The sequence below is a fragment of the Anguilla anguilla genome, chromosome 3 (assembly GCF_013347855.1).
Source record: "Anguilla anguilla isolate fAngAng1 chromosome 3, fAngAng1.pri, whole genome shotgun sequence".
Lineage (NCBI taxonomy): Eukaryota > Metazoa > Chordata > Actinopteri > Anguilliformes > Anguillidae > Anguilla > Anguilla anguilla.
In genome coordinates, this window is record NC_049203.1 from 12615286 (window position 1) to 12628398 (window position 13113).

The 13113-nt window shown below is 43.6% G+C and overlaps 1 protein-coding gene across 2 annotated transcripts; it reads left to right on the plus strand.

The window, feature by feature from the left end:
• Positions 1–100: 100 nt before the first annotated feature.
• Positions 101–9273, plus strand: si:ch211-126c2.4. 2 transcript variants are annotated; one of them, XM_035409432.1, is made up of 12 exons: positions 101–1477; positions 2268–4343; positions 4796–4841; positions 5879–6040; positions 6451–6549; positions 6853–6969; positions 7207–7248; positions 7543–7593; positions 8217–8294; positions 8468–8518; positions 9017–9087; positions 9182–9273. In XM_035409432.1, exons 2-11 carry the CDS (start codon positions 2301–2303, stop codon positions 9046–9048), a joined length of 2721 nt encoding a protein of 906 aa, XP_035265323.1. In that variant the 5' UTR covers positions 101–1477; positions 2268–2300; the 3' UTR covers positions 9049–9087; positions 9182–9273. The 2 variants fall into 2 exon arrangements, 1 of the variants encoding a protein (XP_035265323.1); XR_004764414.1 differs by lacking the exons at positions 7207–7248; positions 7543–7593; positions 8217–8294; ... (1 more) ...; positions 9017–9087; positions 9182–9273 and having other exon boundaries at positions 5908–6040; positions 6853–6870.
• Positions 9274–13113: the final 3840 nt, after the last annotated feature.

The following is a 13113-nucleotide window of genomic DNA, read 5'->3' on the forward strand; positions in this document are numbered from 1 at the left end:
ATAATATCCTGGCCAGTGTCTGACGCTTACTTGAATTTATATCCATACCTGCAGTACTTTGCTGATCAGCTATGCAAAAGCTTTGCCACACGGTGCTGGTTTTTTTTCCTTCTTTTTCCCAGGACAGTATTTTCAGCAGAGTAGCTCTTTTATATTCACTTCTGTTTTGCTGTTGTCTGTGTGTCTTGTCTGTGAATTGGCTTCATTCACATGGGTAAGAGATGAAAACTGCCTGCTGTTGATACTAATGTTGTCAGGGCCTGACTGGGCAATGCAGGAAGGCATTTGTAAATGAGTGGACCCCTTCTTGCAAACGCACTTCTCATAGAAACTTGAACAATGATGTGTCAATTGGAGGATTCAAAATGGAAGTGGAGTTATGAGTGCTCTGTTTATAAGGAGTGGAGTGATAAATATTTCTTTGTGCTGACATAAAAGTTTCAGATAAAGCAATATTGTATCCACAAGCAGTGAGTATGGTTGAAGGTATTTTTACAGAAAAATTGCGGGGATACATATGAAATTATATTCATTACATTTTTTCGTTAGAAATGAAAGCATTACAAATCTACATAGACCTCTGCATCTTGACCTGCCGATCAGAATAAGATTTTGACCACACTGACACGTCATTCATACAGCGAGTTTCAAACATCTGAAAAATCAACTTTTCCAGACATAAATTCGTCAGTTGTTTGACAGGGCTCTGGTTCCAGTGGGAATGTTACCGTGTTAAAAATATGAATCGTCATGGAATGGAATTCATTTTGAAGGTTTCGAAAGATGTTATCAGCACTATTGGCACACTTTCCAGACTTCTGCAGATGATGGAATAAATGTAGAATTTAGTAATATCATTTTTTGTTGAACAGCGTTGCGGATGCATGAGATGCTGTGTTGTAATTAAATGGCACATGGTATCGATAGAATAGATTGATATCACTCGCATCACTGAATCTGGCATATTGTACTGACTATTATGTAGCTGAAAGCACAAAGTACTGTATATAACAAGTACTGCGTATATATTTTCATGAATGACTGTCATGTATACAACATTTTTATGGGAGTACGCTTTACCGATCAGCTTTTTAATGCAGCCCGTTCAAAGAACTTCAAACACGGTTTATCCAGTTTCTTTGGTTAGGTTCCGAGTGACGTAATCAAACAGCGATGTGTTTCTGTTCTCTGTGATTGGCCAGTTTAAGTCTGTGCGCGCTGACTGAATAACGAGCCTGCTAATTGGTTGGACGAAACTTCCTATACTAACTATTCATGTTCGTTATTTGCTGTGACAGATCTCTGTTCGCTGATAGGGCGAATTAATCCAGTTCCAGCCGATGAGAGGCAAAGACACCACTTTTGAAACTCGCTAGTCATATATTTTTAGCTAACAGAGTTGGTATGTCCATTAGCCGTCACTAGCTACTGCTGCATTAGCTAATAAAACGTTCTGCTCTGACAGTCAGTGTGACTGGTGAGTAAAATTTGTTTAGTACTAAAGTATATTTTTCTAGGTACTTTGGCTGTTGGTGACAAGCGATATTGGTCTAAAGAATGATTTCATAGCCATCTAAACTGTTCTGACTAGCTAGTTTCTTTTTTATGTTGGATGAGCTAGAGTGCTCAACATCTTACTTGGCGACAGTGTCGTGTTCAGATACTTTATAGAAAACTACGTTGTTAACGTTACTTAAATTTAAAAAGGTGAAGCTACTAAAGGGGCGAATTGGCGTAAACGAGTTCTAGACCAGTAACTGAGTTATTTTTCCTTTAAGTGTTTTTAAGGACTTGGGGCGTTCCCTACGCGCGGTCAGTGACTGGTCAACTACCCTAACGTTCGTTCTTTTGAAATTCCAAATGATGAAAAAAGATATTTTCGGCTGGTGATTACGCTCTGTAAAATTGCCTTGCAGTAATCTCTGCTCATTTTCGGACAGTATGTCAACGCCAAACCGACACTCTCAGTTAGTTACTTTTGAACAACACATAATTTACTCTCCAATTTTAATTATTGTACTGTTCATCAAATATGACTGGACTGTTGGCAGTAAGTTGTGATTCTGCCCCACCAATTAATGATGAATCCAAAAACTTGCTTTGTACAGGGCAACAGTTTTGATTGACAAAACAGTTTCCTTTAAACACTCTTCAAGAAATCCTTTTGAAAAGAACAACAACAAAGATGGCTGAATAGATATATGTGCAGTAACAACCAATAAATAATCATAATGAATTGATGTGAAATGTTTTCTCATGTCTCTCAGGTTCATAAGAACCTGCAGCATCCTGAAGGCTACATGGCTTTCTCTCCTAGTCTGCCAGCCCCTAGTGTGGTAGCTTGTAAGCCAGATCTGTCTGTGGATGCGGTGGTTGACACCCACCCACCCAAGTTAGACATTCTGGCACAAGAGGAGAGGCATGATGTTCCTGGGGTAGAGCCAGTGGTGGAAATGGACTCTGGAGAAGGGCAGGACTTGTCCATGGGAAATGCTGTTTTTAATTTGCCTTCTGTCACTCTGCAAAGTGGCCAGAACGTACAACGAGAGATTCAAGTCGGTCGTGCTAACCTGAGAACCTTCCTCACGCCTTCCTTCAAAAGCCTGGGGTTTCTGTCCCCTATACCAGAGATATCTCCCCTCAGTGGGAAAGAGATACATGGCAAACCAAGTGAGGAGATATGCGCCAATGTGATTGATGAAATCCAGCGCTACCCATACAGGACAGCCTTGCGGGCAGTCGAAGGAGGAGGATTCTTTTTTGGGAAATGCGGGAACGCAATGGACATCAGCATGATTGGAGCAGAGTCCGTGGCCAACTTCAGCTGCCTGGACTACACAATGGAGTCGTCTTGCCTGCAGCTGGAGGGGGAGGCCACGAACAAGCTGGAAAGCCTAATGAAGGCGAACGACAGGGTGGAGGAGACTGCCAAGAAGTTGGGAGCAGAAGGAGAGGAGGGAGCCAAAGAATCAGTTAGGGTTCTCAGTGCTAGCCCCTGCTTCAACTCCAGGAAAGGCCTAGTCCCCCTCATTATGGAAAAGGTGCAGCTGTTCAAAAGCCCTGGAAATGTCAGTGGCTCCAGTATGTCAGCGCTCAATGATACATACAACCTGTCTCACAGCCAGGGGAGCAGCGGTGGCCAGAGTTTGGAGCTTGAGGCTGGGAATATCACAGCAGAGGCAGCGTCTGGGGTTGGCCCAATCGCTAAAGAGGGCTCATCGTCCCAGGCCAGCAATAACAACACACTGGTGCTCCATTCAGGCGCTCCTGTAACTGACTCGAATTTGACTTTTGAAATTACGGAAAAGAGTGCAGTTGGACTCACTGCAGAGGCGGAGGCTATGGGCACAGAGAGGGCAGATTTAAAAGAAGCCCTTGAGTTGCAGTCTGGTGAGATTGTGGCCCAGCCCAATTTGACTGTTGACATTACGGAGCAGAGTGGTGTCGGAACCTGGTCGGAGGACAGCACAAAGAGTTTGGGGTTGAAGAACGGCACTTTCAATGTCCTTCCAGACCATGAGCCAGTGGCAGGACCCAATCTGACCGTGGATCTGACCACGCCGAATGTCGCCGGACCCGAAACGGGATCGACCGAACAAAGGGCGGGGTGTCAGAACGTCACAATTGAACTGCAGTCGGACCAGTTGAATGAACCCCCGGCTGGGATCAACTTGACATTTAATGCGACAAAGCAGCTGGGCTCAGAGGAAGACCCGGTTGGGGTCTGTGAAGCCGAAGGCGGGGCAGAAGGGCAGCTGGGGTCCTTGACTAAGGTGGAAAACCGCAACTGCAATTTTAGCCAAAGCCTGGACACGGAGGACGGTGGAGGGGCCAGCTTGTGGAGCCTTGACACCTCGCTGGAAATGAAGGCCAACTTTTTGGTCACATCCACCCCACTGGTCGTGCCCAAATCCTTTAGCTTCGCTACTAAACCTGCCCCCTCGGAGGCGTGCGAAAGGCTGTCTGTGGTCGAGCACAGTGGAGCCTCCTCTGATGGGAATAATAGCAGTGCCTTTCCCCTGGTTCACCAGCCCCCTCCTGCTGGTGCTAAGCCTCTCACCAGGTCCCTCACCAGACCTTCCGATTTGCCTTTAAAATGTGGTGCCAAGGCTCAACCCTCAAACAGGAAGTCGCTCGCCTGCCCTTCAGGCATCCCCAACCCCAAATCGCTGCACCCACTCCCAAGGCCTCCCTCTTCCCGTTTGTCTTTGGCCCCGCCCCCGAAGACGGCGTCTGGCCTCCAGGTTCCAGGGGCTAGCTCCCTCCTGTCCTCTACTCTGACCAGAATTAGCAGGAAGACTGGGGGAGCTCTGAGGAACCTGGCAGCATCCAGCTCTCTGGAGGTACGATACCTTGGCTCTAACTGCATTCTGCTTCAGCTATTCAGCTGTAGGCACTCTCTTTTCAGTTTTAAATTGAAAGAAAACAAATGCTTAATAGATTTAAAAAAATAATAATAATAATGTTTATTCACATGCTTCATGCAGTGTTCAAGGTGCTTTATAAATGAACAGCTGGACAAAGTAAAGTCTCATAAATGGCATTTCAAGCAGACTGTTATATAGACACAAGGACAAACTGGAACTATCAAAAGCTCAAATGTCCCTATACAGCAAGCTGACCTGCTTCTTTGTGTGGTTGATATTGGCTGGGAACTCATTAGAATGAAGTGCCTGTGTGTGAAAATAATAAATAATGTGATAAAATGTTGGTTTTTTTAATATCATGATTGTAAACTTGAGTTTGAGGTCATTATAAATGTATGTAATGCTTTAGCCTGTGCTTTTGTTTAAAGGCTTCTGTTGGTTCTACGACCAGCCGTAGACGCCTTTCAATTTCTGGTGAGTATGATCATAAATAATTATTTTTGATTGAATTATTATTGGGCATCTTTCATAATCTCAAAGCCCTTTTCAGGGAAGGGAGGAAGCTGACCTCGCCCTCCACCTGGGAAATGTAGGCCTGCATTTCAGGGGGAGAGGGAGGGGAGTGGGTGAACATATTACTATATGCATTGAGAGGAAACCGTAGGAACTAAAAATTTCAACACAAAGTGTGTATCAGAGCTGGGCAGTAAAACACAACGGTCATCGCCGCCATGGAGCGTTACGGCTTTCTTTTGGCCTTTTTTCTTTAGTCATACCTGATGTGATGCTTGACATCCGAACTTCAGAGGCCTCGTGACATGCTCCGGGGGAATAAACATCACCGCTGATATCTGCAACCTGCGGCAAAGTCGCACGGTTTACATGTGATCATGTGATTTATTTACTTATTTATTTGTCAGTCGCGTAGAAACTTCGAGGCCTTGCTGCTGAGTGAATGTCTTATCAACAGCCAATAGGTAGGAGAGGTGTTGCTTTGTTTCGTGAAGCATTTCACGGGGCCTCGGATGGTTTTCTACTGCAGCAGATGTAGTTAAAGGGGGGTAAAAAGACGAAAGAAAGCCGACAGGTTACATGGCAGCGATGACTGCTTTTGTGCTTAAAAAACATTCGATAATCAATATGGCTTATCGACCAGCCCTACATTTACATTTACATTACAGGCATTTAGCTGACGCCTCTTATCCAGAGTGACTTGCACAACATTCACATAGAATTTACGTTGCATCCATTTATACAGCTGGGTACATACAGAAGCAATGCAGGCTAAGTACCTTGCTCAAGGCCAGGATACAACAGCAGTGTCCTATCCGGGAATCGAACCTGCAGCCTTTAGATTGCAAGCCCAGTTCCTTACCCGTTACACTACACTACACTGTGTCTTCTCATTCACCACCCTGCCTGGTCCCAGCTCTGCTTTCTCAAGTGTTGAATGGAAGCGTGGTGACATTAATGATTCTCTGTTTGTGATTGATCATCTTAACGCCTTTCAGAAAACAAGCTTCCCGTTTCTGGCCTGCAGAAGCCTCGAACCTCAGGCCAGCTGCCGTCCTCCTCCGACCCATCCCTGCTGGCTCTGAGGCCTACTGGTCAGACCACGTCCAAGCTGCAGACCCTGAGATCAGCGGCTGGCAGTAGACCTCTGGGTTTAGGAGGTTGGTCCTGTCCGGTCGAGGTTAAATCTAGGAACGTTTGAATCTGTGGTTAACAGAGCATAGTGTATCAGATGAACTTGGCAGAAAGATTGTGTTGTTTTGTCATACAGGTGTTTTCATTGACCCCTCCCCCAGCCACTCCCATTATTCACAGTATCTCTCCCAAACAGTGGCACCCCACATTAACCGAACCTCCCAAGCCTTCCCCCCTCAGCATCCCACCGCAGTACCCCCCAGGATAAGACAAAACCAACAAAAAGACAGATTAAACTCAAATTACATTGAGAGAGTGGGAGAAAGACGGGGGCCCCATGTCCCCTAGATCACGCCAACTACTGCAGTCATTCCTATCTGCCCATGGGACCCTGTGGGCTTGTGTTTAACTGTGTCTGTGATGTCACTTCTGACAGAACCAAAGGTAAAGAGCACACAGCTTTCCACCTCCTCCCTGAAGCAGCCACGGGCAAACGCTGGGGAAACTCTGCCCCTCTCCAAGAGGAAGAAAGTTGGTATGAGAATTTCCTTCCCTTCATTTTGACCAGTGATGCAATTTGATGTCCACGAGACAAGTGAATGCAGTTTGGTTGTATTTATTTTATTCAATTCTATGTTCTTCTAATTCTTAAAGCACTTTGTGTTTTGCTAAGCTAAATAGTGTTGTTATTATTATTATTATTATTATGGGCTATTAAAAACAGGCAGCTTCAAAATGGTTGCATGAGTTTCAGTGAAACTCTTGCTGACTTGTCTGGATTCACAGACCCTCCTTCAGCAGAGTAAACTCGTGCTTCTGGCTGCTCTGTGTCACACAGATACCCTGGCGCACGCTACCATCAGCGAGCCCCCAGGGAGTCCTGCAGGAAGCCAGAGGGGCCTCAGGAGACCAGCCTCTCTCCTCAGAGGCCCCCAGTCAAAGCTGCAGAATCTGGGTAAGGAGGCCATATCTTGAGGGGGTTGGGGGGGGTGTTTTTGGAAGTATTTTTGGTTTGAATCTTTTTCGCCAGTTCCTTGCCTGTGCAAAGTTAAGCCATGTGAAACTATGCAGAACTACTTTTTAAAAATATATAAGTTCATGTTTTTTTATTTAAATTTTTTAGATAGATTTGCTTACTGAGGGCTTGATTGCTTGAGTCATTTTTCTTCCTTTTCTTCTACTGGCTGACTAGGAGGGGGCCGGATATCTGGGGTATTGGCAACAAAAAAGTCTGGTAAGTCCAAAACACAAGGTTTTTTTTTGTGTGTGTGTGTGTTAATTACTTGCTTGGCTTTTTTTTTTGCTCTGCATGTGGTTCCTTTTGTGAAACTGAGAAATGGTAAAGCACGTGATGCATTTGTACTGGAGTATGGAGGTCTGCAGAAGACAAAATTTCTTGCCTTGAGTAATTTGGAAGAGTTTAAATAGAAATTTGAAGAGACCCTTAAAGGGTTTTAAATGTTTATCTTTCTTTGGGAGAGTAAGTCTGGGGGTTGCCATGGTTACCCTTTAAATCCTGTCTCTGCAGGCCCAAAGGCTCCCCTGCCTCCTGATGTGCAGCCCACTGCAGCCCAAGTTGGTGAGTGGCTAATTATCCTCTCATTAAGCGAGGAGATGTATCACTGCCATTCCTTCTGTTGTGTTGATATCTATGGTTCTATCCAAAATGAGCGTACTCTTATTCTCTCTGTGGTACACGGTAACCTCCTCAATCTGTGCTGTATTCCTGATGTGTTTTTGAGAGGGAACTCCAAAACTGTGGGTTGGGGCCCCACTGGGGGGTCGGGAGAGGGCCCCTGTGAGGGGGGTTATGGTGGAGGACAGAAAAATATGTTCACACATTGTGCACTTTCTTACATTCACTTCGGTCACATTAAACACGGCACCAGTCTCACGCATATTGTACACACAGCTGTTTTGACGTGTTACATTTTTTATTCTACATTTGTGTAAGGGGTGAAAATGTGTTATAAGTGTGCTTTGGGCTCAGATGATCGCTATAGACGGTATGTGTGGTGCATTATAAGCCAATCATAGAAGACCTAAGAAAGATCCACAGTAGTGCTGGTGTTTGGAGCAACGATTAGTGTGCAAGCAGTGTTCTTTCTTACCATTCTTCTTTGCTCTGCACACAAAAAGGCAGATATGCATGTTTTACTTCAGTAAACAGTGATCTCCCTTGTCATCCTGTCCCCTAATTAGCCCCTCCCTCAGACGTGAGCAGGCCTTGCGATGATGACCCGGGAGTAACCAATGAGGGTGCAGGAACGCAGGCCACAGGTACAGCCCCTTTCTCTCACTGCCTGTGAGCTGTGGGGGGATTACAGCTGCCAGGATTTGACTGAAGCTGAGAGTGGTGACTGTGGCCAGCAGAGGGCAGTGTCTCCACAGAACCACAGCCTGTCGACTCCCCTCACTGTGCATCACACTTAAAGCCCTTCTGCTTCTTTCAGGCTGTGAAGACTGTGCAAGGTATCGAGAGGAAATCGCCAGGCTGCGAGCAGGTACCCCACTGTTTGTCTGTTGTCTTTTCCTTTTTTTTATGGAAAATAAATTATTTATGCACAATGATGTTAATACAGAAGACAAAATAACGAAGGTGCAAGCTTATGCACAGAGAATGAAATTAAAGCATAAAAATGAAAAATAATGGGTGGTGATGGTGAGGACAAGACAAACCTGGTGTTAGGAGAAAAACAGTTTAGGGGGAAAATTAGTAACTCATTTTATGATTGACTTGGAAGCACATTTATTTACATCATTCTATTCGAGCGAGCACATTTTCCACAACTTGTCTAGGCCCACGAAGAACTAACAGCCAATAGTTATAAAGTGTCCTGAGTATTGAGATGAAATTCAGTTAGTGGTTTAAACAGACCTAACTAATCACAAGATTTTGGCTTTGGGGTGGGGCAGTAAAATGTTCTCCGGTGCATTTAGGAGTTGGGTATCTCACACTTGCTTCCACTTTGGCTTCAGCTCCTGCTTTTTCTCTCCATTAGAACTTCAGGAGCGAGACCAGAGGACCTCGTAGAGGAGCAAGTGTTGCCACGAAGCCGTAGCTAGGCGAGCGGTAAATTAAAGTAAACTTTGGTAAATATTGACATGTTCCTTGCCTTCAGATCCTTGTGGATTGCTTTTTGACTGCAATTTCTGTTCTTTTGCAGCAATCTGCATGGGAGTACTTTTTAAATTTTTTTTTTAAACTAATGAAAATACGTATTGTATTCAATAAAGTTTCTGTTGAATAAGTCTTAAATCCATTTCACAGCGGTAGTTGTGTGGGTTTAGGTCGCTGGACATGTGACCAGCGCTGGCGTGTTTTGTAATGGGGCCAGCCAGTGAATTCAGTCTTGTGCTTTTGAGTGGGGGGGCGGGAGTGGGCGCAGAAGAATTTCCTGGTCGCGGTTAATTCTGTGAATCTGGGGGGGGGGGGCTGTGCTGTGGCAGAGGCCGTAGAGAGGGTCTGGATCCAAAGCGGAGTTTCTGCCAAAATCCCCCTGCACTGCACAGCTCGGTGCTGTCATGTCTGAGCTTCTCTATAAACCCAACACCTATCCTCTTTCTCTCTCTCTCCCTTTCTGTTATTCTCTTTTTCCTCTCTCTCCCTTTCTGTCATTGTCTTTCTCTCTCTCCCTTTCTGTCAGGGGCGACATAGCTCAGGAGGTAAGAGCAGTTGTCTGGCAGTCGGAGGGTTGCCGGTTCAATCCCTACCCTGGGCGTGTCGAAGTGTCCCTGAGCAAGACACCTAACCCCTAACTGCTCTGGTGAATGAGAGGCAACAATTGTAAAGCGCTTTGAATAAAAGCGCTATATAAATGCAGTCCATTTGTCATTCTTTCTCTCTTCCTTTCTGCCATTCTCTTTCTCTCTCTCCCTTTCTGTCATTCTTTCTCTCTCCCTTTCTGTCATTCTTTCTCTCCCACTTGTCCTCTCTTTCTCCCGTGCGCATGCTCACTTGCTTACGTACACGCTTGTTCGCTCACTCACACTCGCCCACATACGCCACTCATTCTTTCACATCCCCTGATGTTCTTATTTTTGCACCATAAATAAAATGACCTCAAAAAATGTTAATTAAAAAAAATAATGAAATAATTTTGTACTTTAAAATGCAGGATTACTTGTTTAACATTATGTGGCAAGGAGTAGGTCCTGAAAGCAGTGTTGCCTTTGACCTATTGAAAAAGAAGGGAAACAGATGCATGAATCTTGTGTCTTATAAATTGGGTATCTCAAACTCCAATACTAGAGGCCTGGAGTGTCTGCAGAGTTTGGTGGTTTCCTCTGCCTTAAATCTGCAGCCCAGAAAAAGTCCAACACTTGCAACTACCTGAAAGTCAAACTTAAGGACAAATTTGATTATTGGCCCAGATGTTCTAAACCTTTCCACTCTGCTCCTTGGAGTTGTAAAGTGTTCTTCCTGTAAGACGTGCAGAGCGTAGGTGCCGCTGTATGTTCAAAACATTAGAATTCTCTCTCTGTAACTGAATCTTCTTTCTCGAGAGCCAAAAGTGATTTTCCTCAGTCTAAATTCTAGATGTTGTGCTGTATCTTGTCGCCCACTTGAGTGAAATAGTAGGATTCTCACTTCAGCAGATGAACTGCGACAAGGAACTAAACACACCAGGGTTCGGAACCACCCCCAAATGAACTAAGTGCGAAAACCATCTTAGATGACAGTGTGGAACAAATGCATGGGAAACAACTTTGGTGACTGTTTCACTGACATTAGCATGGCTGAAATGATGGGCTTAAAAATGCATGGCAATGAACAAAGATTGTGATCTGTCCCAGAAATTAAGAGTGACAAACTGTTTCTAAACAATCTGTCTGTCGAATGAATCAGCTCCATCAAAACCAGTTCCCTGATGTAACATTTTTTTCTTATCCTGGTAAGCCTAAACAGGCAACAGAGGGAGAAAGGAAATTTAAAAGAATGGGGAAGATACATAGAGTAGCATACAATATACATATATTTCTTAAGAAATGTAATCAAATAATAAATACAGGATGTAGTCAAACTGGGGGATATTTTGCAAAGCAAGATTGCTGAGTTAGCTGGATAACTGTGCTAAGTAAAACCCAGAATAGCTCTTTTAACTTCTGTCCATATTCCAGATTTTGGGGGGTTCTGGGTTTCACTCAGTGCAGTTATCCAACTAACTCAGTAATTTGGCTTCATTAAACAGGCTCCCGGTTGGTCACAATGCACAAACTTTAAAATGAGCACATAAAGAAATATAGACATGAATGCACAATATCGAAAGACCACAGGACTTGGGGGGGGTATTTAAGAGTGCTTATTTGTGATGTGCGTAATCTGCTTGTGTAACATTTAAAAATGTATAAAACACAATAGAGTGTGCTGGGTTTTCAGCATGATGGGTAAATATGTAGCCAGCAATTTGACTGCATCCAATAGAAAGTTAATTCAATTTTTCAGTTATATTCAGTTATATTTTTCAAGTTATAACAAAATTATTAGACCCTGCATGAAATAACTTGGTATGTATTTGAATATAGACATATGTGCGCAAAAATATGTTTGGGTTGGTATGTGAATATACATGTATGTGAGTGGACGGGTATACGCGTTCAGATATGTATTGTCTATGCATGTATATGCCTACTTTAGTCAGACATTTTCTTTTTGTCAGTTATTTTTCTCTGCCCTTTCATCATGTTTTGAAGTGAAACAGCAATACCACGGCAAACCTCCTTTCACTTTCTCTGAAATGGAATTTAAATTGGGGATGATTCATCAACATAAACCACCTGATTGACATGTCCTCCTTTTAACACTGACCTTGGCTGTGCCCTTACAACCCCTATTGGAGTCCAAGTAATATAACCGTATTTTCCCTCCTTTTAAAAAGGCCAATAGTTTCCAGCCATATCCAGTTGGATTAAATTAAGTTAGAAGTGCATCTCCTGACTAAAATTGTGACTGTCGTCCCACACTTATGCCAGTGGACAGAATTATGTCCGTATAATGAATATGCAACAATTGGATCAGTCTTGCATTGTCTGATATCCTATAACCTGGATTCGGTCGAGACGGTATCTGCATTGCGAAATGCTGCCGCAGCACTACTTATACACATGCTGTGGCTGATCTGAAATCAGTGGTCCCTGACAGAAATGAGGAGTGCCTTGCTCCGTACATGTGGTCTTGATGATCTGGGCTCAGTGTTGCTGAGGGGAGCAGGCAGGTAATCAGGTTTGAGTGCAGCCTAATAATGTAATGCTTCACTTCTGCCCCTCACTTTCGACTGTCTGTTAGAGCTTGGAGGAGTGTGTAAAAAAAAAAAAAAAAAGAAAAGTGGTTTTTGATTACCTTTGATTTAAAAAACAAAAACATGCAACATTCTGAGTGGCAGAATGCCCCCACTAATGAAAACAAAAGTACAGAAATCACACAAACAATCTGACGTTTCTATAAAAGGGTTGGTTACGGTTTTCCAAACATTTATGGGATTTTGTTTTGCATATGCTCTGAATCGAGCTCCAAATACAAAGACCTTTATACAGAAGGAGGGCTACATCATGAGTAATTTTAGTAAACTTGTTTTGACAACCAAAACAACCATAGGAAATATTTAATAGAAAGAATGGCAACAAATGAAAGTTTGTGTGATAATTGGCTTGCCGTGCCTTTATTTTATCAGTAATAGGATTGAATTGTGTCATTAGAATGTGATTTGGCATATTTATGGGGAGTTGGCCAGCCAGACACCAAATGTATTTCATATTGATAATTTTACAAAGTGCAGAGTACACCATGTAAATGAACTCAAATTTCATATACAGCAAAAAGGTAGATGTACAGCCACAGTAGTATTAGTAGTATTAATTTTCACTTGTAGGGGCCATTATATAATCCATTAACAAGTGGCCATTTCAGGCAACTGCTCACTGGTAGGCACATAAATGTCAAAGAACATTAAGTTTTTCACAACAGGCTGAAGTTCATAATTCTTTGAAGTGTGGGCTGTCTCGTTAGGCCACCCACCCTGCTGACTTTAAAGAGCCAGTGAAAGGACAGCCTTCAGGCTGGAGGGGGGAAAACGTGACTGTGCAGACAAGTGACCACCTA

What these genes read in the sequence shown, in the direction of transcription:
- si:ch211-126c2.4 (XM_035409432.1), top strand. Translation starts at nt 2,301, where the DNA reads ATGGCTTTCTCTCCTAGTCTGCCAGCCCCTAGTGTGGTAGCTTGTAAG. An exon ending in TAGACGCCTTTCAATTTCTG is followed by an intron (nt 4,842 to 5,878) that starts GTGAGTATGATC and finishes AACGCCTTTCAG; the next exon opens with AAAACAAGCTTCCCGTTTCT. An exon ending in CTCCAAGAGGAAGAAAGTTG is followed by an intron (nt 6,550 to 6,852) that starts GTATGAGAATTT and finishes TGTGTCACACAG; the next exon opens with ATACCCTGGCGCACGCTACC.